The sequence below is a fragment of the Diprion similis genome, chromosome 10, assembly GCF_021155765.1.
Source record: "Diprion similis isolate iyDipSimi1 chromosome 10, iyDipSimi1.1, whole genome shotgun sequence".
NCBI classification, from domain to species: domain Eukaryota; kingdom Metazoa; phylum Arthropoda; class Insecta; order Hymenoptera; family Diprionidae; genus Diprion; species Diprion similis.
In genome coordinates, this window is record NC_060114.1 from 14,291,782 (window position 1) to 14,314,240 (window position 22,459).

Below are 22,459 nucleotides of genomic sequence, written 5' to 3' on the forward strand. Positions count from 1 at the left end.
TCTGTCCAATTTAATAAATGACATTAAAATTCTGTAGAAAAGAAATAATAATTTATAATTCTCAATAATAATAAAATATTTTTTGTTTCGTTTTATAGAATTCAGGAATACTTGCTTATGAAACTATTTAGGATGATACTTTTTTACAGAGTTCCAAACGATGTCAACAATTGAAAGTTTGTTACCGATTATATATCCGGTTTTTGATTTAATTTGCATAGTGTCTAGCTTGTGTCTTGTGGCACTGTGTATGATACCATGTATTTTGTCTAATGCCGAGTCTATTTTGTCAGCGTGAGCAGCTAAGCCTGTCTCGTATTCCAAGACGTTGCTGCGTTCAGCTTCAATGGACCGATTCAAATACCGAGCTATGTTGACTTCGCCAACAATTTCATGATTCTGACTAATTTTCAAAATTGGGTCGATACCCACGATCTTCCAAACGATCGTTACGGTGATGTCGGCGGTATCAGCATTCGTAGCTTTCTTAAACTTCGAACAAAAATCTTTCAGCTCTTGAGGAAATACTGTAACGTTAGAATGGGTGTACGTAGAAACGAATACACTATGAAATTCGCTGATCAAACTGAGTAGAGCTTCTAAGGAATATATTGGTCGACTAGGGTCGCAGAATATTACGAAATTTTTTTTCTCAAATTTTTTTGTCAAGCGCCCACCTCTCGGCAATTCCTTCTGTAACTGTTCTAGTTCCAAGAGAATTTTATCCAAACGTTCTTCCAACTGTTCTGCCGTATATTTTGACTTCAATATCCTTGGCCCATTCCTAAGAAAACAAGCCACACAATATTTTATTTGCATTTGTGACCATTCCTTATCAAGTTTATAACTATGCATGTAAGAACACCCATGGGATGCACAAATGATTCTGAATGAAGCTAGACAGAGGACAGACACTTTTCTCTAAACACATCTCCTGTAATACAAAAACTACAAAGGCGAGGAAACACATTGTAGGAGATATACGTTAGTTAGGGGACTGAAGAAACAGAACGGATATTTTACAATGGACAGGATAATAAATGAAACAATCTACGCTCAATAGACGATTTATTTTAAACATGCATTAAATACTTTAGAATGAATAAATGAAATTGATAATTACTTCTCAAGACGACATATCGGATTGTTATGCACCATTTGCAGGTCCACTTTTGGTCCGACTAGATCACGAATATTATTCAATCCGTACTTGATCATCGTAGGCCTATAGAGAAAAGAAATATACGGATCAATACCTACTTTCTACCCTCTTCCACGAATTGTATACCAACCACTGCATTAAATAATTATAACAATAATTATAACATTTGATATGAATAATGCGAAAGAATTGCTTAATAAGTTAATTGAAACATCGACTCTGAACCATACTGAATTCTGACCAACATGAATAATCACTGACATTACTAGAGAATTAGTAATTCCGATGGCGCAACTTCCTTCTTTTCTTGTCTGAATCGCGAGAAAATTGTCCAAACACTTCAATAGTGATTTTTACCTTTCCAAAGACAGACCCCATGCAATAACATTAACATTTTCGGGCAACCCCATCGGCAGCAGCATCTCAGGTCTGAAAATTCCGCTGTTTCCAATCTCTATCCACTTTCCCAGACCATTATGGAAGCAGAATATCTCCATGCTCGGTTCGGTGTATGGATTGTATGCCGGCTTGAATTCCAGTTGAGTGATGCCGAGTTTTTTGAAGAACTCGTAGAGTGTTCCTATTAGATCACCCAGTGTGAGATTGTAGTCTGCGACTACGCCTTCAACCTGATGAAACTCAGCCAAATGCGTGGCATCGAGTGTCTCGTTCCTGAATACTCTGTCGATACTAAAGTATCGTACAGGCTTAAATTCACCCTAAAATTCAAAAAGCCCCAGGTTAAGACGCTTCTCAGCTAAGTTTCAACAGGATTTACTGGAAAAAATCCTTGATATCGTATCTGATCAAAATATCAATTCAAAGTTTGTTAAATGCAAATAGCATGGCAGCTCATTAACCATTCATTTTCTTTGGAGTCAAGACTGATCGCCCAGCTTACTTGTTGCATGAGATTGTAGAGCATTCTGGCACTAACAGCTGTTGTATGGGTCCTGAGTAAATTCTTCTGAGCTTCCTCAATTTTCCATTCATATCGATACCCTTGCGATCCATAGCCGCCTTCGCTGTGCACTTTCTTTACCTTCTCCAAGTAATTCTTTGGAAAATTTGAGCTAGTCCTCGGTTCTGAAGAATATGCCAAAATCAAATGAGGATCACTGGATTTTGACGATTGATGACGAATGTAAAAAGTATATAAAAGGGGATCTGATTATTTGAAAATAGTGATATCGTCTTACCAGATATGAAAAAAGTATCATGTGCATCTCGCGCGGGGTGTTGTTGTGGCTGAAACAGCGCATCGAAATTCCAGAATGAACTCTCAACAAAATTGTTTGTAGGCATTTCGGAGAATCTATAAGAATGGGTGAAGAGGATAAAAGTAAGATGAGTTTCTTTTTACAGTCAAAGAAATACATCGACTGTTGTCAATAGTTAAAAGTTTTCATACGCTCAAACAACGTATCTTACCCCATTTCGAGGAAAATCTTTCTGAATTCAGCTCTGACTTTAAGAAGCGGGTGCAGATGACCGACGTCAAGCGCCACACCAAGAGCATCGAAATTGTAAGGCTTGAATTTCTTTTCCTTCCAAGAGTCATTTGCCAATAAATCTGACGTAAGATCCGCTTCCAGTTTCTCAATTTTAGTCACAAATTGTGGTCCTTTTGACAAAACCATTATCTTTGTTACCCTGCGAAGACAAGGAATTAACCATTGAAAAACCATCAGAATAACAATTGTCAAAAATTCTATGATCGCAGCTTACACTTCCTGCAGGAGTTTTCTCTTCTTGTAATCATTTTTAACATTGTCCGGGATACTGGCAACATTTTTCAAGTGTAACTGAATTGTGTCCGTTATGGAAGGTACTTTTCGCCTGACAATTGGAGCTCCGCTGCTCTTGTCCAGCTCGATCCAGCCGGCTACCAACGCCTTTGAAAATCCCACCTTAGCATTGGGTACAGTTTTCATAATCTCTGTTTGCGCCACACCGCCGTTTGGCACAGCATTAAAGACTGCAGCCTCGTGGCTCCCATTTTCAGCGACTTGCTGACCCTCCTGCGTCAGTGCCCAGTTCTTCTTATTCAATTGTTCAACTGAAATAACCTGCGACCAATCATACTCTGGTTTAGAATAAAGATTTAATTTCAATCGTAGAAGTAAATATTCGAAAATAGTTACAGCTGTTGCGTCATCGTTACTTTGTTTATGTCGAGTTTATATGCAAAAAGTGGTGAACAATTGAAAGCTGCTCTGGGTATTATTGGAGGGAAACGATAAAGTGCAAAAGTTACATTTTCGAGGGTTTGAAGACTCTTAACAGCGCCGATCACTTTCTGATGATCTTCGCCAAATATCTCAGCCAGATCCAAAGTGCTCACTCCATCACCATGCTTTGATAAATGTTCAAGTACTTTCTCCGCTAACTCGCTAGCCATGTTGACAAGATTTTATCGACTTTCTCACATCCGATGGCAAATCTTTTCTCAATATTAATTCTATTTAACCCTTGCTAACGGCCGCTAATCGCGATGAACCGCACCGCGTGTCATGCCACGACTCAAACCTAACCTAGAATTTAAAAAAATTACGCTAAATCGATTTCTTCATTATCGACAATCAATCTCGATACTTACTGATACTTACATTCAAAAGATGGCTACTGATTGGCTTCTGTTTATCGAATGCCAGTGACTAAAACCGAAATCAACAACAGAAAAACAGGATCACGTTCCTCAATTTTTATTGTTAAATAACAATATTGTGTAGGAAAGTTTTAAATACACCATTTGTATTGCGACTATCCCCTTATTCTAGAACGTATCAAATTCTATTTCCACCAAAGCTGCCGATGAAGTTTAACAAAGTTTGACCTCATCTTGAGAAAGTCGGATGACTTCAAGGTGTAAAAATTGATGGAATAGTCTCTGTTACGATCTCGATAAATCGGTCTTAGGCTCTAGTGATAACATAATTGGTGTTTCTTAGCCTTATCCTAGTTGCATAAAAAAGCATTCAATTGATACAGCTGTACAGCTGATCAAGTCTTTAACTCTCGCACTTAGAAAAAAGAACATTCATCAAAAATAAGCTGAGTAATACTATGAAAGCTGCACTGTTATTATTCATCCCCAATTATTTGCGAGGCAAGTAAATTCGTTAAAACACCAGTCTTTTGGAAAATAATACATTGGTAAAGCTATGCATGGAAGAGAATTTTTTAAAAAGCAGCAATAGGAATAAATAATACTTTCTACACTCATATTTTATCGCATTATGTAAAAACCGCATACCTTTTACCCCTGTTTACTATTTATCCGCATATCAATAGTATTTCAATTAAGCCTATATTCGGTAACTAAAATCGATAAAGTAGGAATCCTCTATTTTTTCTCAACTGACATAAAAACAGATAACCAGAACGGTTATCTCAAATCTTGACTAAGTCTAAATTAAAAATATCTCGTGAAGAGAAGAAAATTAAGTAAGCGCTAATATTTACAATTTGTACTTGTAACGCGATCGGTATAACTTGATTAAATAGTAACTATTCGTTGATTAAATTATACACATCCGTATTCGTACCAAACGGAAGCAGCTTTGGCATCTTTTTCGGATAATCTTTCACCCACAGGTTCAGGAATATTGGCGGGAATATCTTTTTCCGTTGTAGAAATATTTTTCGATTCGTTTATCACCGCTGATACTTTGTTGTAAATCAATACTGGATGTTTACTGTTCTGCGCGTCTAAATCTGGATTTGTATTCGAATCGATTTGGCCGTTTCTGTTTCGCTCATCTCCTTCCAATCTCTTCCCTGGATCAGCTACTCGTTGATCCTGTTTAATGGAAAATCACTATCCTTAAGAATAATGTAATTTTTCATTGGAGTAAAAGAAGTTTCCCATTTCAAATTCATCGCACAGACTTACATCCAGCGTCGTTGTGCTTGTCGGAATTTCATCCGTGTAGTAAACTGTTCTCCGAGTTCCCGGATAGCCTAGCAGCAAGGGATCACTTCTCAGCTCCGTCGGATCTGGCTGTTCTGAATTGGTGCCTTTTTTACCTCTTATCGGTCTAATGTCTTCTGCACTAGCGTCGGAATCGTTTCCACCAGATTCAGACTCGTATGCTTTGCCATCCAACTGTTTAGTGTCGTCGGCCCAAGATCTACGATTCTGTTAATTGGAAATTAAAGTTTTAGAAACATGAATTGTACGATTCACTGGGTGTAATAACTCGAGCATCTTACATTTACGTATTTCGTTTTTTTTTTTTTACCTTGTTCAAGAGCTCGGATCCGGCTTTTCTCACTCTCCTGACAAAACTAGCACCAAATCCTTTCCTAAAGTAGAAATTAATGAATAAATGAATACATTCATAAATAGAACAGAGTATGATATCGATTTTAGGAATCAAGTTCATTCGTACTTTTTCATCGAACAACTTTCAAGCTTGCGGTAATGCTCCATTATTTTTTCCTCAAGTTTCTCCTTCTGTCGACAAAGATTGTTTACCTTGTCCCTGTGAATAACAAAATTATACTATTTCAATTAAATCAAATAACCACAACAATATCAACAACAACAACACATATAACACAGTTAAAACCTTAATTCTGCCTATCAAATAATCAAATCCAGACAAATTTGATGGAGTAAAAGTGATTACGGGTATATACTAACGTGAACAATTTTTCTTCCATATGATAGTGTTCCTTATCGTCCAAAGAATGGGTCAGCAGCTCGTGATATTGGCTCAAAAGCAAACTGACATGATCCATGAGCGAACGCCTGTCATTGTCTAATCCCGAATTCATTTGCAATAACATCTAAAGAAAAAATAGATCAAACAGTGGTGAAGTTTATTTAAAAAACAAACCATTAACTCATAATTCTGATTAATACACACTTCGCAGCGCTGGTTCAACTTGCTCAGTTCAAATTCTAGATAAGCACACCTCTCGTCTTTAAGAACCAATTCGCCATTGGTTTCCGTTTGCTTGAGACTCAGCCGATTCGTTTCCATCTTGTTGTTCTTGTAATCTTCCTGCAAATTCCTGTATTCGGATTTAAGTTTTTCCGTAGCTGTGAAAAGATTTCTGAAGTCATCCTGTGGGCAAAAAGAATATATTTTTTATACATAGTTTCTTGATTAAAAACGCTAGGGACTAAGATTTTATCGAGGTTCTCATTTACCTTAAGTTTTGAATGTTCTCCTCGGAGATTGCTTAAGCTCTTAGTATTACTAATAAGCGTTTCCCTTTCCGCTTGCAATGCTTTATTTTTTGCTTCAAGACTTTGGCAGGTCTCTCTTAATGCCCTGGCCTCATTTTTAACATCCCGAAGCGTTGACTTCACCACTTCACGTTCAACTAGCAATTTCTCATACTCGTTGTTAAGCCCTTCGTGGAGAATCTGCAGAGCTATTTGATCATTGACCAGTTGAGAATGAATGCTTTCCTGCGATGTACGTTCTTTCAATAGCTGTAAAGTAAACATTCATTCAAGAGACTCGTAAATATATCAATATTAGTTATCCTCAGTTACTCGACATTTCATTAAAAAAACAAAAAATCAAATAAACAAACCTCCTCTTTCTCAGCGACAAGTTGTGAGTTAGCTAATTGCAAAGCCGTATGCTGGGTAGTCAGTGAAGTATTCTGAGACTGCAGTGTCGTTATATTTACTTGAAGCTTAGCCTTCTCTGCCAAAAGATTATCTGACATCGCGTGCGAGGCTGTTAACTCACCACGAAGCTTTTTGCTCTCGATCTAAAGGAATAAAGATGAGTTTATGGTGTCGAAGAGTGAAACCAATCTGACTACGCAAGTTTTTCAACAAATGGTATTAAACAATTAGAAATATCGATTATTTCGGTTTTATCTACGTTTCCCTTTATTCTTCAATCGCTCTCTTTGAAAGGAAAAAAGTCATTGCGGGGCTTTCAGTGAACTGAATGAAAAAAGAAAAAAAAAAAAAAGAAAAAAAAAAACTGAAACTGAAACAGTAACTAAGAGTAAGAAGTTGGTCCACTACACAAATTAATACCTCTAATGTCTCCACGGTATTTTGCAAGCGATTTTGTTCAGTGATTGTGTCGATATCATTTGCGTTGGAAGACCTGTTGCTGTCTGAGCTATTGTCAATCGGTGGAATTTCGATAGCGACGAATTTTTTAACACTGTTTATAACTTCTGGAACTTGTGCGATCCTGAAATGAGGTAGGATATAATAATTTCAGGATTGATTCTCGTTTGCCTATTACTGATTTTTAGAGTGACGGGATTAGCTCACTTCAAGGTAGGTTTTTGCAATATTGTATACGTACGTTTCTATTATAGTATCTGTAGGCAGAGACAACAGCATATTAATATTAACTCCGAACTTTTCTAAGACAGTTGATAGATGCTGGGTATTCAATTTTTCTGCAACCAAATCAGATTGCAACGCTTCCAGGGTTTCCCTATCAATTGCAGCTCTGGAATCCAGCTCTTTACTGGATCTTTCGATATCCCGTAGCCTGCGTTGAATAACACAAGTGTGAATGTTGAATGGCTAAATTTCATGTGCAATATTAATGATTACAAAATAAACGTAAATCATCATACCTAGAAATTTGAGAATTATAATCGTCAACTTCTTGCTTCAATTCGTCGATTGTTTTGTTCGCAATTTCAATCTCATTCGCAGCTTTATCAAGTGCGATGTCTTTATCCTGTAAGAAATGAGCGTGGTTAAACAATTTGTCCAATGCTGCTCCAAACAATAATTGTTTTCTCTTTTAGTTTCTTACTTCTATGGTTAGTCGATACTTATTGACGTCACGCTGAGCATTTTCTTTGTCTCTTTCCAAGTTTAGAAGCTTAGTTTCAAGTTCAGTACATTTTAGCACCATATCTGATAATTTGCTCTCAGTGTTCTTCAGCTCATCTAATTTTTGATTCACCAAATCCAGAGATCGCTCCAAGTCTTCGGCTCGCCTCTGTGCGCTTTCTTGGAGCGATTGAATACGCTGTTTTTCTTTCACCACCAACTCATAATTCCTTTCCAAATCCGAGATTTTCGTAGACAGGGACTGTTGAGAAGGATCCTTTTTTTTTAAACCGTTTAAAGGTTTTATAAGTAAAGTAAATGAAATTGAAAAAACGTACCTGATTTTCTACTTGCTGTTTGTCGAACAGCGCACGTTTGTTATTTAAAGAGTCTTGGAGTTTTTTATTCTCCTCCAGAGCATCTCTACATATTCTTTCAAGATCCGCATTTTGCTGGGTTAATCGTTCACAGTTATCGTTTAACGAATTTATTTTCAGAGTCAATTTTTTCTTTTCTTTTTCCAACTCTAAAACCCTCGTAGAACTTTCGTGGAATGAATTCTCTTGAAGCGAATCAATCAGTGTTACCAAACGCCGATTTTCCAACTCTAATTTCAAAGCTCGAGTTTGCGCATTGTTTGTTAGCTGCTCGGAGAGGCTGTTGTCTGCTGTTGCTGAACAAACAAGATACAAGAATTGGTTATCCGATTGCAGAAATTTTTGTGACATATAGTTATGCATGTGACTTAAATACCATTTGATACTTGAACAATCTTACCTGGCTCCTCCGAGTCACTCATAGATGGTGATATCGAAGTTTCGGTCAGATTTCCTTTTGTTATACATCGTAGCTGCGCATTTTCATCGCAAATTTCTAGGTATCTCTCCTTGTCGGCCTCTCGTTCCTACAATATCCATTCTTTAGCATACGAAGAGGAGGGAAATTGTAACGGAAATTTTTTAGAGGGATGAGAAATGCGTATTTACCAAAGACGCATCATTGAGAAGCTGCTTGTACTTTATTATTTCTGATTCTAACTCTGGAACTTTGTCCGAACGCCTTCTTGTCGTCATCAACTGCTCCTCCAGCATTTCTCTGGTCTCCATTAATACCCTAGAGAAGAATAAAAAATTGTTCGCAAGATGTGAAGTAGAAAAAGAAAGTAAATCGTGAATTTTTAATCAACATTATAATATTATAACGGAATTAGGTACGTTTATTACCTATTGTCTTCACGTATCTCTTCGATTCTAGTTTTGTAAAATTCAATATCTGCCAATTTCTCCTTATATCTGGCCACCTCTATTTCAAGCCGATCAGCTCGCTCGGCTCGCTCAATAACCGCATCTAACTCGTCTCTGTATGATTTTGCTGTGCGCGCTTCATGCATGAGTTCTTGATTCTGGAAAAAAAACATCAAGATACCAATCTAACTTTCTTCATTGGGATACTGTAAAAACTGTTTAAATAAAGCTCCGATTTAGTCGTAACGAAAACTTTTTTTTTGTTTCGATTATTATCTAGTAGCGACAGAGAAAATTCTGTACAGCAGTCGATCAGGGGATTTCTTAGCCACGATACAAAGCTCGTGTAAATCGTATATCGCTTGCAATATATTGGGACGCATGGAGAAATATGTAGTTTATACCTCTTGCCTGAGTTTTGCTAGTGCAGCTTTTGTGTGTTCTAATTCTTCTCTGCACTCAAGCAAGCCCTCAGTTTTTTCTTCCCTGTAAAGAAGAAAAAGAAATCAATCATTCATTCATTAATTTATCTTTCCTGAACAGGTAAAAGTTTGGGTACTTTAATTCGTATTTGCTCACAGTTCTTGTCGCTGCTTTCTAACTTTTGATTTCCAATCTGCCAATTCAACGGCATGATGATGATTGTTGCTTCTCTCAGATTTTACGATACTGTTTACTTGATGCAGCTTGTTCATTTCCTCAATTTCAATGCTTATAGCTGATTCACCGTTGTCTGCATTTTCAGTTGTCGCTGAGGTTTTCCATTTCTATCAAACAGCCAAAAAAGCATAAGTGGATCGGTACAATCATGATCGGCAGAGTTGTAAATAAATAACTCACCTCGTAATATAGATCTCGATCGTGAACCAACCTCTTAATTTGATTAAACAAAACACCCATGTTAACATTCTCCATTGACTCTTGAGTGATCACAATATTCTGATCATCTGTGACCTGCGGAAGAATATCAATCAGTGAACCCATTTGTTAGTAGCAGGAAAAAATAATATTTTCACCCAAAATCCATAACGAAACTAGGAAGTAAAATGGGTATCAGGTTCTTGGTTTGCAAAATAAATAAAAAACCAATATTCATTTGATAAATCATTCAGGAATTGACAGATTTATGGCATTTTTATGTCTGTTTGGTTTTTAGAAAGAAGTAAATGGTGGACCTGTTTTATGCAGTCGACAATGGCAAGTTGAACGTCTACAGCCATGTCTTTAATCTTAGTGATGAATTTTTCTTTGTTGGGACATTGAACTGCACATCCCAGTAGAAGTAACAGGAGTAACTTGATTTCTCCAATGGCAGTTTCGGGCTCCTTTCCCAACTTGACAGCGTCAGGTAACACTAAAACAAGGTGACTCAATTCATCCTCGTAAAATTGCTTAATGTTTCCAATGATTGCGTTTAAATTCTTTGTTCTGATCGCTGGATTTCTAACACTCGGTACAACCCCGTCGTGCATAGGCTCTGGGTTTCTGTAAAGGATTGAAAGTGAACATTTGATGAAAATCATTTTCAAAAGTCGACAATCCAAAGTATGAAAAAACAGAAGAAATTCTACATTTGTCCTTACATTTGTAGGAAGACATCGTGCAGTGCAACTCCGTCGACCAAATCTTCGTAGTTGACAAGAGCATCGGGTTCCTTAAGGCAGCTTGTGAACTAAAACGAGTCATAAAATGTGAATAAAAACTTACCAAACATTTTCAATGAGAATATTAAACTAGAGTTTATCTAATCTAAGACTGAAGCCATGTCTTGTGTTGGAGTTAGAACAACAATACTTACCCAAGTGACGAGAGGGCCGGATAAGAAGTCTTCAACACTTGACGTTGCCATGATCGCTGTTTGTTTTCTTAATTAACCAGATAGAGAACGATCTTGGACGGTTATTCAACAAGTCGTCGAATCCTTTGGCGAATGGTAGACGAGTGAAGGGTACTCTCATAGATAAGTTCGGAAGACCGTTGATCGGCTCCGATAGCCTTAAAACAGCTCGAGGTATGTGTAAAAAAAATAGTGTCGGTCTATCATAATGGATACACACATAATGTTCTAAATATATTAATCGTCAATTGAGTAGACGCCGTTATCAAAACGAAGAAATGCCTCTCAACGACACTGACAGTTCGCTGCGTCGCCGAACACAATCGACGGAAGTTATTTTGTTGTGCTAGCTCCCTGAGAGAGTAAGAGAGCCGATAGTTTCGCGATAGTTTCGCTAGGGGGGCAAGTTTGTATGTGTGTAACTCCGTGTGAGATCATCATGACTCACTCGGTTTTCTTTTTTTTTTTTTTTTCACTTCTGCGGGTTGTGAGATATCGGGCATGGACACTGATTCCTACTCCTCCGTGACCTTAGTATAGAGATCAGTGGGGGTCTGCACTGATCTCTACTAAATCTTGAAGTGTTGGGGGTTCCGAAAAGACAGTTAGTTCTAGGCACGCGTGTTGTCTCTTTCTACTAGCTACCGCGCATGCGTCGGACCGTCTAGGCAAGAAGTTAATCCCAGTAATTTACCTAACCTAACTTAATTAACCCAATTCCTATGTCATGTAATTTACTCGTTACGTATTTGTGCGAAACGGGTGTATAAGCTTTTTGAAAGACTATACGCTGTGCGAGAGTGACAACATGTGTACATTGAACCCTCTTTCTCGCCGAAAAGCCAGCCGCATACCAAGCTAGGAGTGATCGTTCCAGTTGGTATAGAGATCAGTGCTATAGATGCATTCCGAAATTAACTCTCGGTGTGATCAGCAATCTCTTATATCTTTCGTCCTCCTGAGTTTGTGACTAGCTCTGTCTCTGTTTTAGAAAGTTTTCTGTACTGCCAGCTAGTTTCGGAACGCACCCTTACAATTAACATCAAGTGAGGTATATCCACACTATGTTATTGGTTTCATGGTTGGAATTCCGCATTCCGCTGTTCCTGCGATTCTGCGGTGAGAAAGTGGAATGACTTCATAGTTAAAAAATAGTCTATGGTTGACTGCTGCCAAGCTAGAAATGATGGTGATGGTGGCGAGGCGAGTTTTCCGGAGTGTACTGCACTGTTCTCTTTATCGTATTTTTGACAGGTTCATGTATTACGTTTGTGAATAATTGTACAAAACAATGCCGAGAACTAAGTCTAGACGGGTCTCTGTGATTTCGATGTAAAAATCGAAGTCCCTAACCGGCGGATAAAGTTTCATCAGGTAAGAAGTAATTTCTCGCGGTCACTTTCTGGGGTAGGTGAACTTTCCAACTTGTCTACTATGCAAGGATATTGAAGTTTTTCACCTGCCAAATGTTTATTTTTCAAAAACATACTCGTATTTGATTCCTCATCAACAATTCACCGGAGTATATTTCTTTACATTGGGTTATTGCTCCAACGTTGTGAATAAGTTGATTTCTATACACTTCGTTTACACAGTTTACTTTGAATTGTCGATAAATTTCCTAACAAAGATATACTGCCTTTTGCTAGCTTAGTTTTGTATCATCGTGATAGTTCATATGATTGAGAATATACGAGAAATTGAAGGTTAGATACTTTGTGAAAATTATATCCTCACTCATCTCAATCTAGTCTGAGTGAGCCACCTAAGTTTACTCTGAAGAAATTGGAGAGGATTAATCATTGTTTTTCAGGTCATCACTGTTGCCCTATGAGTAATATTTTGGAAAATTGTAAAAATGGCAGCGGAATACAGCAGAAACGTATTGAGAGTAGTGGTGGCTCAAATATGTCAAACGATCGGATGGCACTCAATAAATTCTACGCCGTTGGAATTCTTGGTCGATCTCATGCAGGAATACCTAACGAGGACAGCTAAATTGACTCACCAATATGCCGAAGTCTGTGAGTAGACACGGTTGAACCGTAACAATCCCAAATTCAGATGCATAAGGTTTTATGAATAAAAGCCAATATTTAATTGTACCACAGTTGAATTGAAGCGTACATGATTTATTTCAGTGGGAAAAACTGAACCGAACCTCGATGATCTTGGATTAGCCTTTCAGCACATGAATATAGACATTCAAGAACTAGCAGAATACGTTAAAAATGTTGATTCAGTCCCGTGCGCAGTCGAGGTACCTAAATTTCCTGTACCTCGCGAAAGTCATATGAATTTTTTGAAGCCAGGAAGCAGAGAGGTCGTTACTAGACCTGTTCACGTTCACGAACACTTGCCAGCTATGTACCCTGACACAGAAGGTATGAGTTGATGAGAAATATGCAAGTTATTAATTGCACAAAAACTGATCATTGGATAAATTTAAGAAAAATAATACTCCCGAGTGCGACACCTCTTGATGATTTCGATCCAATTAAAACTCAGCATCAATATTTCATATTGTAGATGAATATCCTTCAACTAAGTCTGAAAACCCATCTGAAACAACTCCAGAAGTTACGTCTTTGAACGGTTCTCCACCCGGTGGATCAGCGAACGTATCGCCACAAAGTACTTCGCCGCAAGTGGTTTTCAAACGCCCTGGCGATCCAGTGTCTCTTGAGAGTCCGATAGCTAAAAGACCAAGAGTAGTTGAGGAAGGTAGACCGCTGCGCGAGATTCACAGCGTGATGATGACTACTTCGGGGTTTTTGTCTCCTGCTAGGGAAGGAAAACTTCCGGAAGCTCGAACACCTCAGCAAGCTCGATCAGATTCTCCGTCGCCAAGCTCATATCCGATGGTTCCCCCTGAATTGAAGTGCGAGAAAAAGCCAAAGAAAATTGTAAATAAGAAGAGTGGAGAAGATAAGAAACTCGATAAAGAAAATAAGAAGAAGGACAGAGCAAAGGAGCTCTTTAAACCAGATAAAATTGATGATAGTAAAGTTAAGAAATTAGCTGGCATGAAGGAGCTTGCCAAATTGAAAGCCCTCAAGCCAGGTGGCGGCAAGGGCCAAACAGGGATAGCTGGTCCCTCAGCGCGGCCCTCGACACCTAAACTTTCGCCCCCAAAACCCGCCGGGAGTCCGAAGCCTCCTAAAGTTGTGCAGCCAAAAACAAAGGTAGAAAAATCTGAACCAATAAGCAGTGGCGTGGTGCAAGAAAGGAAAGAAGAGAAGGTAGACAAGTTGCCGTCCGAGCCTGACAAGCAGAAGCTCAATATTTTCAAGAAAATCTCAAAGCCCCGCGACGATAAGGAGAAGGAAACTCCAGAGATTAAGCACAAGGATTTGGACTCGCGTGAAAGTTCGCCAGGTTTGATAATCGACGAGAATATCGAGAAGCTGAACAGAAAAAATGACGTGGAGGTGAAAACTGAGGAGAAGAAGACGCCCCATACACCTGATGTACATGTACAACCTGATTCCGGGGATCCAACTGGTCTTCAAAGCCCGTCCTCTGACATCTACATGTTCGATGACATGTCGCCACCGGGCACTCCTAGTACACCAAAAACTCCCGAACTTAACGTACCTGTGGTTACGGATCAGAAAAAGAAACGGAAAGAGAAGGGAAAGAAAAAGGAAACTAAATTAAAAAGTCCCAAGCAATGCATTAGTCCAAAAAAGGTAAAAAATGGTCCAAGATATCAGTATTTTTTACAAAGTAATTACCTCCTGTTTCTCTTCAAGCCGTAATAACACTTTGGTTTCATGTTTTTTCAGATCAAAATGTCTAACGATTTGGTGGAGCCGGATACACCGGAGAGGCCAAAGACTCCGCAGGCACCAGAACCACCACTTAGAGAAATGGGACTGCCTCCGACAATGCCGTTTCCATTTTTCCCAACTTTTCCACCAGCTCCTGGTCTTATCCCACCTCCCATGGGTCACCCATTGTTTCCGAGGTTTCCTCTTCCGCTGGGCAGAGGAGCGCCGCATCCTGCAATGCCCAACTTACCGTTGCCCCCAAGATTCATTGGACTGAATGCGAAAGTGGACGACTTTCCACCTCCGAAACCTAAGCCTTCTGAACGAGAGAAACCGCTGCCTATACCAACGATGCCCAGCTTACCTATTCCGCCAGCTAAGCCCGAAAAACCCGAAAAAGAGAAACCGGAAAAGGTCCCAAAAATCTCTAAACATGACAAGGAGTTGTTGGCTCAACCCATCGCCCCAACCCTGCAACCTTCGAATCTAGTTTTACCTATAATAAATAATAATTTTGTGAGCAATCCCTCTTTGCTTACACCAAAGAGCCCAAAAGTTGATAAAATTGACAAGGTAATGTTGTTTTTTATGCTATGAAGTCCTATTGTTGACAGGAATTTTTTTCACTCTGAACGTAACAAGCCTTTGATATTCCGTAGTTTGGATAGAAAATGTAACTGTTGGGATTTACTGGTGATCAATTTTTACGCGCAGTTAAACTAACAATTATCTGTTGCAGAAATTGAAAGAGCACAAGAAAGAAAAGAAAGATAAGCTTAAAAAGAAGAAAGAGAAGAAAGAGAAGCATAAAGAAAAGGGAGAGAAGAATAAGGAGAAAAAAGAAAAGAGCGAGAAAAAGGAAAAAGCTGAGAAGATTAAGGAAAAGCGAGAGAAAAAAGAAAAACGCAAAGACAAAGACGTAAGTAATTTGCTTACGCGTTTGAATTCCAGATCCCAGTTTGCATCTTCACTGTGAATGAGGAAAATATGCATAAAGCAATTTTACAAAGCAGTTATTAGGGTTTCAAAGAATCTCGGTCTGGATTGTTGTTTCAAACAATGAATTAATAATTTGGTCTTCGATATTTCAGAAAGAGGATAAAGCCGAAGGTGTGCCTAAAATCACGCTGAAACTGGGTCCAGCATCTCCTAGACCACCCACACCTGATACGACACCTTTAACGAAAATGTGAGTGTCCTGAAACCATAAGACACACTTAAATCCAGATATACTGCTTACCAGCCTGCTTTTCTAAGTGTTGTATAAACCCTCCAGGCATTACGATTCAGTGGTGCAAAATTTTTACCGTCAGAATGATGGCATCAAGTTTACAGCAATGGAAGTCGACCGCACTAAACATAATGGTACATTTTCAATTTTCACAGAACGATAAAACCGCTGCTGAAGAAACCTGACGACGAAGTTAAACGCGAACCAAGTCCAGAATTGGCTAAGATATCGGCGTTGATAACTCGGCCACCAAAGCAGAAGTCAACAAGTAAGAGAATGGAGGATGGGCTTTTAGACGCCAGCCCTACCTTTTCTTCTGATATCAATGTTACGGCCCATATTTCCTCAGCTACGACACCTCGGGCTAAAAAATCCCTATTCAAAACACTTCCACCCAGAGAATCGTCAGTTTTATCCTATTCCGAAACACCCGATATTCCAAGTCCTCCATTGCCTCAACAACGAGCAGCGTTTTACTTCGTAAGTACGTTCGCTTATTATTTGAGCAGTGACAAAAGTTTTATTACTGATTTTCACTTGATATATTATACTTCAACTCCAAGCCCAAGTTTTCAGAGTCTTGCAAAAAATTCCTGTCGCGTATGTTAAAGATGAAATAATACAAACAGCGCGGTTGAGAACTTTGTCACTGCTCTACAGACTGCGAGATCATATTTATTCCTTAATCTGCATTTTCTACACGCAGATCAGCCGTGGTTTTTCTGATTTTCGTCCAAGATGCAACAGTTATGGACCCACGAAGTCAGGTCAATTTACATTTTGAAAAAATTGTTATTTATTTATTCTTCTGGGCACCTCTGAACAATTAATTTTCATGATCTCGCAGTCTTTTAATTTTCTTCTGCGACCTCATATGTAAATTTTTGTATCAAACTCAGAATTTGTCATTTGATCGTAGTACCAATATCTGTTTCATTTTATCCGAATAATGTTTTTCTCTAAAAATAAAATCGTACCATAATTATTTGACACTGAATGAGAAATTAGTATAAAATTTCACATGAGGTTGCAGAAGTATTACAGTTAATGAGTAACGGCCCAACCCATCCAATACAACAAAACCGCAGGTTTCAAAGCCTCACTTGATTATTTTTCGTCTTCGTTTGCTCTACGTTTTCTATGCATCTAGAACTTATGGTGGCGGTATAGTTTTCAGTTTTAGTTGATGCTTCAAAAACGTTACTACATACAATTCTGTACATATAATTACGTAGATGACCTTGTCCAAAATATTTCTAGACGTATTTAGAGTTTGCCAAGTAAAAATTATTATTTTTCTTCCGACTGTTATTTTACAGTTTTTTTCTCACATTGAAAATTCATTCACCCCTTCAATATTTTATTGCAAACTCTTCGTATTAGCTTCTATCAGCGTTTTTTCTATCCTTGGAAAACTTCCAGCTAAGAATGGAAAGTCTGAAAAATTTTTTTCGCAAGGAATCATTTTTACAAAAATTTATATCTCGTCTCCAGTTAAAAGTATTTCCATATTTATTTTTAATGACATCATAAATTTATTATTTACTTTTATATACTCGTCGATTTGCAGCGTTTCATTGATTGATTTATTTTCATTCGATCATTCATTCGTTCATTCACTCATACATTCATTCATTCATTCATCCACGTAATGTTTTAATAACGTCGGTTGTACTTGTCTCTTCTTATTCTGAAATCTAGGCAGCATCCCTAAAAGCGAACGTTAATTTACTCGCCGAAAGTAAAAAATCTATACCTTTGTTTAAGACAAAGTAGTTACCCGTCTTCAGATATATGACTACACTGATTAATCAAATTCAGTTCATGAATTAATATTTGAAACAACAAGAAAGAAAGAAAGAACTAATTTCGTGAACACTTTCAAACGTCAGTGATTTGACGTCAACTTTTCGGCTTTCTTACAGTTTCTTGCGTACATCTTAGCGCTATGATGAATTATGATTATAACCATTTATCGTTAAACTCTGTCAGTGCGCACTCTGTTATTTAAAACGTAGCACATTTTTCTACTGCACAATATGTATATTTATTTATTTATTTATCTATTTATTACTCAATCACTTGACTATCATTGTGTATTTTTTTGAGATTCGAATGTTTCTAGGCTAATGCTAGGTAAAAGATTCTTTCCTAGAATTAATACATTTCTTAATAATTGAGGCAACTTAGTTCTTGTACGAGCATGAATGTAGAAATTAAAAATTTCCTTGTAATTACTCTGAACTAAAAGTATTGATACCTTCGTAAGTAAAATTGCACGCTTTTAATCGTATTTCAAAATCTTTCCACTATATCTTCGAAGTATGATTTCAACTTGACTGATATAATAGCGCAAAACAACAGTCGAAGTAACAGAAGGTGTGCAAACTGCGACTTATTTCGAATATCTTTCGGTTTTATCTTTTTCGTTTACGTCTCTTTAGACTTTCTCATGTATGTATTAAAGTTTCTTTTTACCACTCGATTTTAGCTTGTAGAATTAAAATGACGTTATTCTTTGTACAATTTCGTGACTGTGAACTGTTGCAGCAAATTTATAACGAAACAAACATCACAGATACGGTGAAAGCATGGTTTAAAAAGACCGACATATCTTCTATCGTCTTTAAGTAAAAACTATTTCAGAATAATTCTAAACGAGTTGAAATTTAGAGCAAAATATTTTACTTGATTGATGTTAGCGATAACATTTACTAGATACTGTCGAAACGGTTTCTTGTAGTTGAAATTAAGCTGCATGCTGCTTGCATAGTGTAATGTGTTTAGCATGCGCGAAAAGTCAGCAATATAACCAAGGATTTTGCCGGCACAGAGGTGAAAGCAGATGGGATTACAAAGAAGGACGACATCAAGGAAGATAAAGAAAATGGGGTCAACACTGCCACAGCGACAACCGCCACCACCGTGGTGAGTAAACGAGTAATTCACTCCCTACTTGAACGAGAGAGGAGTACGCGCCGATTATCACTCCGTTTTTAATCTGAACAAACGATTATAGACAACGTGCATTGTGTTCCGATATAATATTGTTCAATGGAAATTTAGAGCTGTCGGCAGCGCTAAGAAATGTTTGAAATGTTGATTGTTTTGATAAAAAGTAAAATCTAGCAAAGGCGCTCGGTCGAACAGTTAATCGCTGTCTCCGCTTCCTTCTATTATCTAACGAAGGTTCAGTTTTGCGAGGAGAGATTTGAAATCCGCATATTTTGATTCTGTTGAGACTTGCATGATTTTTAAACACACGACTTGCGAGTTTTTTGCGAGCGTGGTACCATACAGGGATTGTTTAAGAGGCAGGATTGAAGGTGCCTGATACTTTTAGTTTACAAAAGTTAGAAAACGCTGAATAGTGTTTTCATTTTTAGGCTTTAGTATTACTTTTTTATAGCAAAGTTGAAGCTGGAAAATCAATAATAACAAAATAGCGTGCGATGCATTCTGCCTGAGTTACAGATTATACTCTTTAAAAAAAAAAGAGCATTCTTGGCTGTTAACGTTGTATTCTGATGGGATATACGTTGGAATTTCAAGGCAGTTTTTACATATAAAGAAGAGACAAGTATCGAAGATCAATTTCTATTCATCATCATAATCATGCGCTGTGGTAATTTATAATTCGACCCTGAATCCTACAATCATCATTGCATAATTCAAAGAATTTTGAAAAAAAGATGATATTGAATGATAATAACAATAATAATAATAATTTTGAAACCCGCCACACCCCTTCGGGTACGTTCCCATAAGCGAATAGCCTGTGCAGGGTGAGAGCGAACTTGATGTTCAATAGAAATATCCGCATTTGCACGAGGGACAAGGAAAGCCGCCGGAAACCTTGTCCTGGTGTAACCAGATCGAGTTCAAGGCTTAGCACACCGATTCGGCACCTGAACGGCATGACCTGTCTTCCAATTTCTTGCGAGTTGCCGCTCAGGTTCTCGAGAGGCTGGAGATTTGAATTCAGGTCCTCTAATTTCTCAGTCTTGCATGCTCCGCTGCTACGGTCGGTCTTAATCTCGAAATAATTCATGAAAGTTAATGTTAGGGTGACCTTAAGTGATGTACTATCAACCGCGGATGATTTAGTTAATGTTCGTTCTTGGATATTAAAAGTTTTGACAAAATATTATTACATTGGTTGATGCAAATCGAGTCGATAAAAAAGGAAAATTTGAAAAAATAGTTTCTTGATAACTGGGTTGGGTTGTTCTCTGGTTTTTCAAAATGTACGGATCCCATTACTCTACGAGTGTTACAGGATCAAGAGGGAAGACAAGTATGGATATGTCCCGCGTGTGGAAACCAGGACGATGGTACTCCTATGATCGGATGCGACGATTGCGACGCTTGGTATCATTGGTAAGAATTAATCGATTTCGATAAATCATTGAGACGCATGAAGAAAAAAATCGCTTCGACAATTCTTATCAATCTAGAAACTCGTGAGTAAGGATTACATCACTATTTCATTTGTCTGTAAAAATTTCAGGGTTTGCGTAGGCATGCAAGTACCTCCGGCAAAGAACGAGGATTGGTATTGTCGTTTGTGCATAGCTAAAAAGCAAGAGCTTCATCATGACAAGAAGAAGAAGAAGCGTAAGAAAAAAGTGAAGGTGACTGCCTAGTATAAGCTAACCGGGCCCGGTGCAAGGCCCGGTTTACCCAGCCAATCTGCGGCTAAGGTCAAGCTAAAGGGTGGCAATAAAATTAGCATGAAAGGGGTCGGTATGAAGGGGAAAAAGGTGTCCAAAAAGGAACTCAAAGTACAGATGAAAGGGTTTAAAACAAAAACTGGAAAGCCTAAAACAAAGGGTAAAAAGAGCGGATTGAAAATGCAAACAGTCAAGAAAGGTAAACGACTTAAGGACATTTCCGCAGTGTAGAAGAGTACAAAGGTGAAGAAGAAGAAGAATAATGGTGTTCATTAATAAACGTAGTTAGATTGAATTTGGGAAGAATTGAACATCACAGTTGGGTTTCGTTGTTCAGTCATTAGGGAATAGATCATAGCGGCACCTTTGGTCTCTAGTTATTCAGAAAACTTGGTTCTGTTACCAACTTATAATTTCCTGATGCCGTAATGAGGTTCAAGTTAGTAACGATAGCGTTACAATGAATGTTTAGGAAGAATAGTTTTTTCCTAATTTTAGGCTTGTCTGAAATTGAATAAACCGTAACAAGGCAGAAACGTTCTCATATTTTTAAAACTCGAATCTTTTAAAATCATTCTAAAATTACAAAGTGATAATTTTTTCCCTATCGATTCATCGCGTTAACCTTACTAACTTTAATCTCGTACATCGTAGGCGTTATCCTTGGTGTTAATTTATTTTACCCCTTGATATTGTTTAAAAGACTTTAAAAAAATTATGAATTCCACATGATTATTTCTTCGTTTTTTACTCAAATTTCACGAGTAGAACAATTTATTTGAACTTGGCAGACGCATCTTTTCTGAGCTATCGGAGACCATAGGATTTAAAATCTCATCCGTAGTTGTACTTTTACAATTTTATAATGTGCGACGTAGTGGTTAACAGATTCCGACTGACCCGCATTTTTGCATCTGAGATAAATTGAAGTGAAGTGATTGAATCCTTCTCAAAATATCAGTATAGCGATTAAAGATTTTTGTACATAAATTAAAGGTACTCGTTGATACCTTTCGTTGGCAGAATGGTTGAAAATCAGTTGAAGATTGTGAGATATTGTTACGTTAGATGTTCAATCTAAATTTGAATGATTTCCAGATTTAACCAAAGTGGTTGCATTTTGAAAAGGAGAAATCAAAAAGGACGTAAGTGCGTGCAAGTAAAAAATTGAAAAGAAAATGAATAAAAAAAAACGGAGGAAAATTACTTTTTGTTTTCTACATAGCTAATCATCACTGGGAAAAAAACAAAAGAAACATTTTAATAAAATGGAATAAATAAATGGCACTGCAAATTACCTTTTTCAATTCTCCTCTTCATATGTGAATGTAATTATTCTGTTTTTGATTTCTTTTCACTCGATCTATTTATACATACTTTTGCATCCGCTCGAGATTGCGTCAGGAAAAAGTATAGAATATTGTATAAACTCGCATAACAATTTATACATATAACGGTGTTACTTTTACGGTCATAGACAGCAACAAATATGTTGAATGAATAGTATGGATCAAATCAAGTCTGACCAAGTTTGATTTCTAATGCAAATTTTCAAGTCTTTTTGCAGTCTTGTGCCACTTAAAGTAATGTTATACATATATGTGAATTAAAGGATAACTAATTTTTTCTTTGAAAGTCAAGTTATATTCTACGTGTATATAATATAGTAATAATAATAATAATGATGATGATGATGATGATGATGATGACAATGACGTGAATAATAGTAAATAAAGTAACCCCGAGCTAGTATAAATACTT

The 22,459-nt window shown here is 37.6% G+C and overlaps 3 protein-coding genes across 4 annotated transcripts; 1 reads left to right on the plus strand and 2 right to left on the minus strand.

The window, feature by feature from the left end:
- Window positions 1-37: 37 nt before the first annotated feature.
- On the minus strand, window positions 38-3,709 carry LOC124411244 (phenylalanine--tRNA ligase alpha subunit). 2 transcript variants are annotated; one of them, XM_046890277.1, is made up of 8 exons: window positions 3,420-3,709; window positions 2,891-3,231; window positions 2,594-2,815; window positions 2,362-2,477; window positions 2,064-2,248; window positions 1,520-1,881; window positions 1,124-1,225; window positions 38-784 (listed from the first exon to the last, which is right to left on the minus strand). In XM_046890277.1, exons 1-8 carry the CDS (start codon window positions 3,561-3,563, stop codon window positions 124-126), a joined length of 2,133 nt encoding a protein of 710 aa, XP_046746233.1. In that variant the 5' UTR covers window positions 3,564-3,709; the 3' UTR covers window positions 38-123. The 2 variants fall into 2 exon arrangements, with proteins under 2 accessions (XP_046746233.1, XP_046746234.1); XM_046890278.1 differs by having other exon boundaries at window positions 2,891-3,221; window positions 3,420-3,528.
- A 400-nt stretch (window positions 3,710-4,109) lies between these two features.
- LOC124411240 (protein Daple) lies at window positions 4,110-11,503 on the minus strand. Its single transcript, XM_046890249.1, has 22 exons — window positions 10,983-11,503; window positions 10,768-10,856; window positions 10,360-10,669; window positions 10,025-10,138; window positions 9,764-9,951; window positions 9,589-9,670; window positions 9,164-9,342; window positions 8,927-9,053; window positions 8,718-8,844; window positions 8,279-8,613; window positions 7,921-8,202; window positions 7,736-7,842; window positions 7,456-7,647; window positions 7,176-7,338; window positions 6,716-6,898; window positions 6,324-6,611; window positions 6,037-6,237; window positions 5,811-5,956; window positions 5,557-5,649; window positions 5,407-5,470; window positions 5,058-5,303; window positions 4,110-4,964 (listed from the first exon to the last, which is right to left on the minus strand). The coding sequence occupies exons 1-22, from the start codon at window positions 11,031-11,033 to the stop codon at window positions 4,689-4,691; spliced, it is 3,843 nt and encodes a 1,280-aa protein (XP_046746205.1). The 5' UTR covers window positions 11,034-11,503; the 3' UTR covers window positions 4,110-4,688.
- A 694-nt stretch (window positions 11,504-12,197) lies between these two features.
- Window positions 12,198-20,952, plus strand: LOC124411241 (transcription initiation factor TFIID subunit 3-like). The gene is made up of 10 exons (XM_046890250.1): window positions 12,198-12,395; window positions 12,835-13,045; window positions 13,163-13,405; window positions 13,551-14,713; window positions 14,810-15,367; window positions 15,534-15,713; window positions 15,886-15,983; window positions 16,181-16,505; window positions 20,305-20,405; window positions 20,536-20,952. The coding sequence occupies exons 2-10, from the start codon at window positions 12,880-12,882 to the stop codon at window positions 20,669-20,671; spliced, it is 2,970 nt and encodes a 989-aa protein (XP_046746206.1). The 5' UTR covers window positions 12,198-12,395; window positions 12,835-12,879; the 3' UTR covers window positions 20,672-20,952.
- Window positions 20,953-22,459: the final 1,507 nt, after the last annotated feature.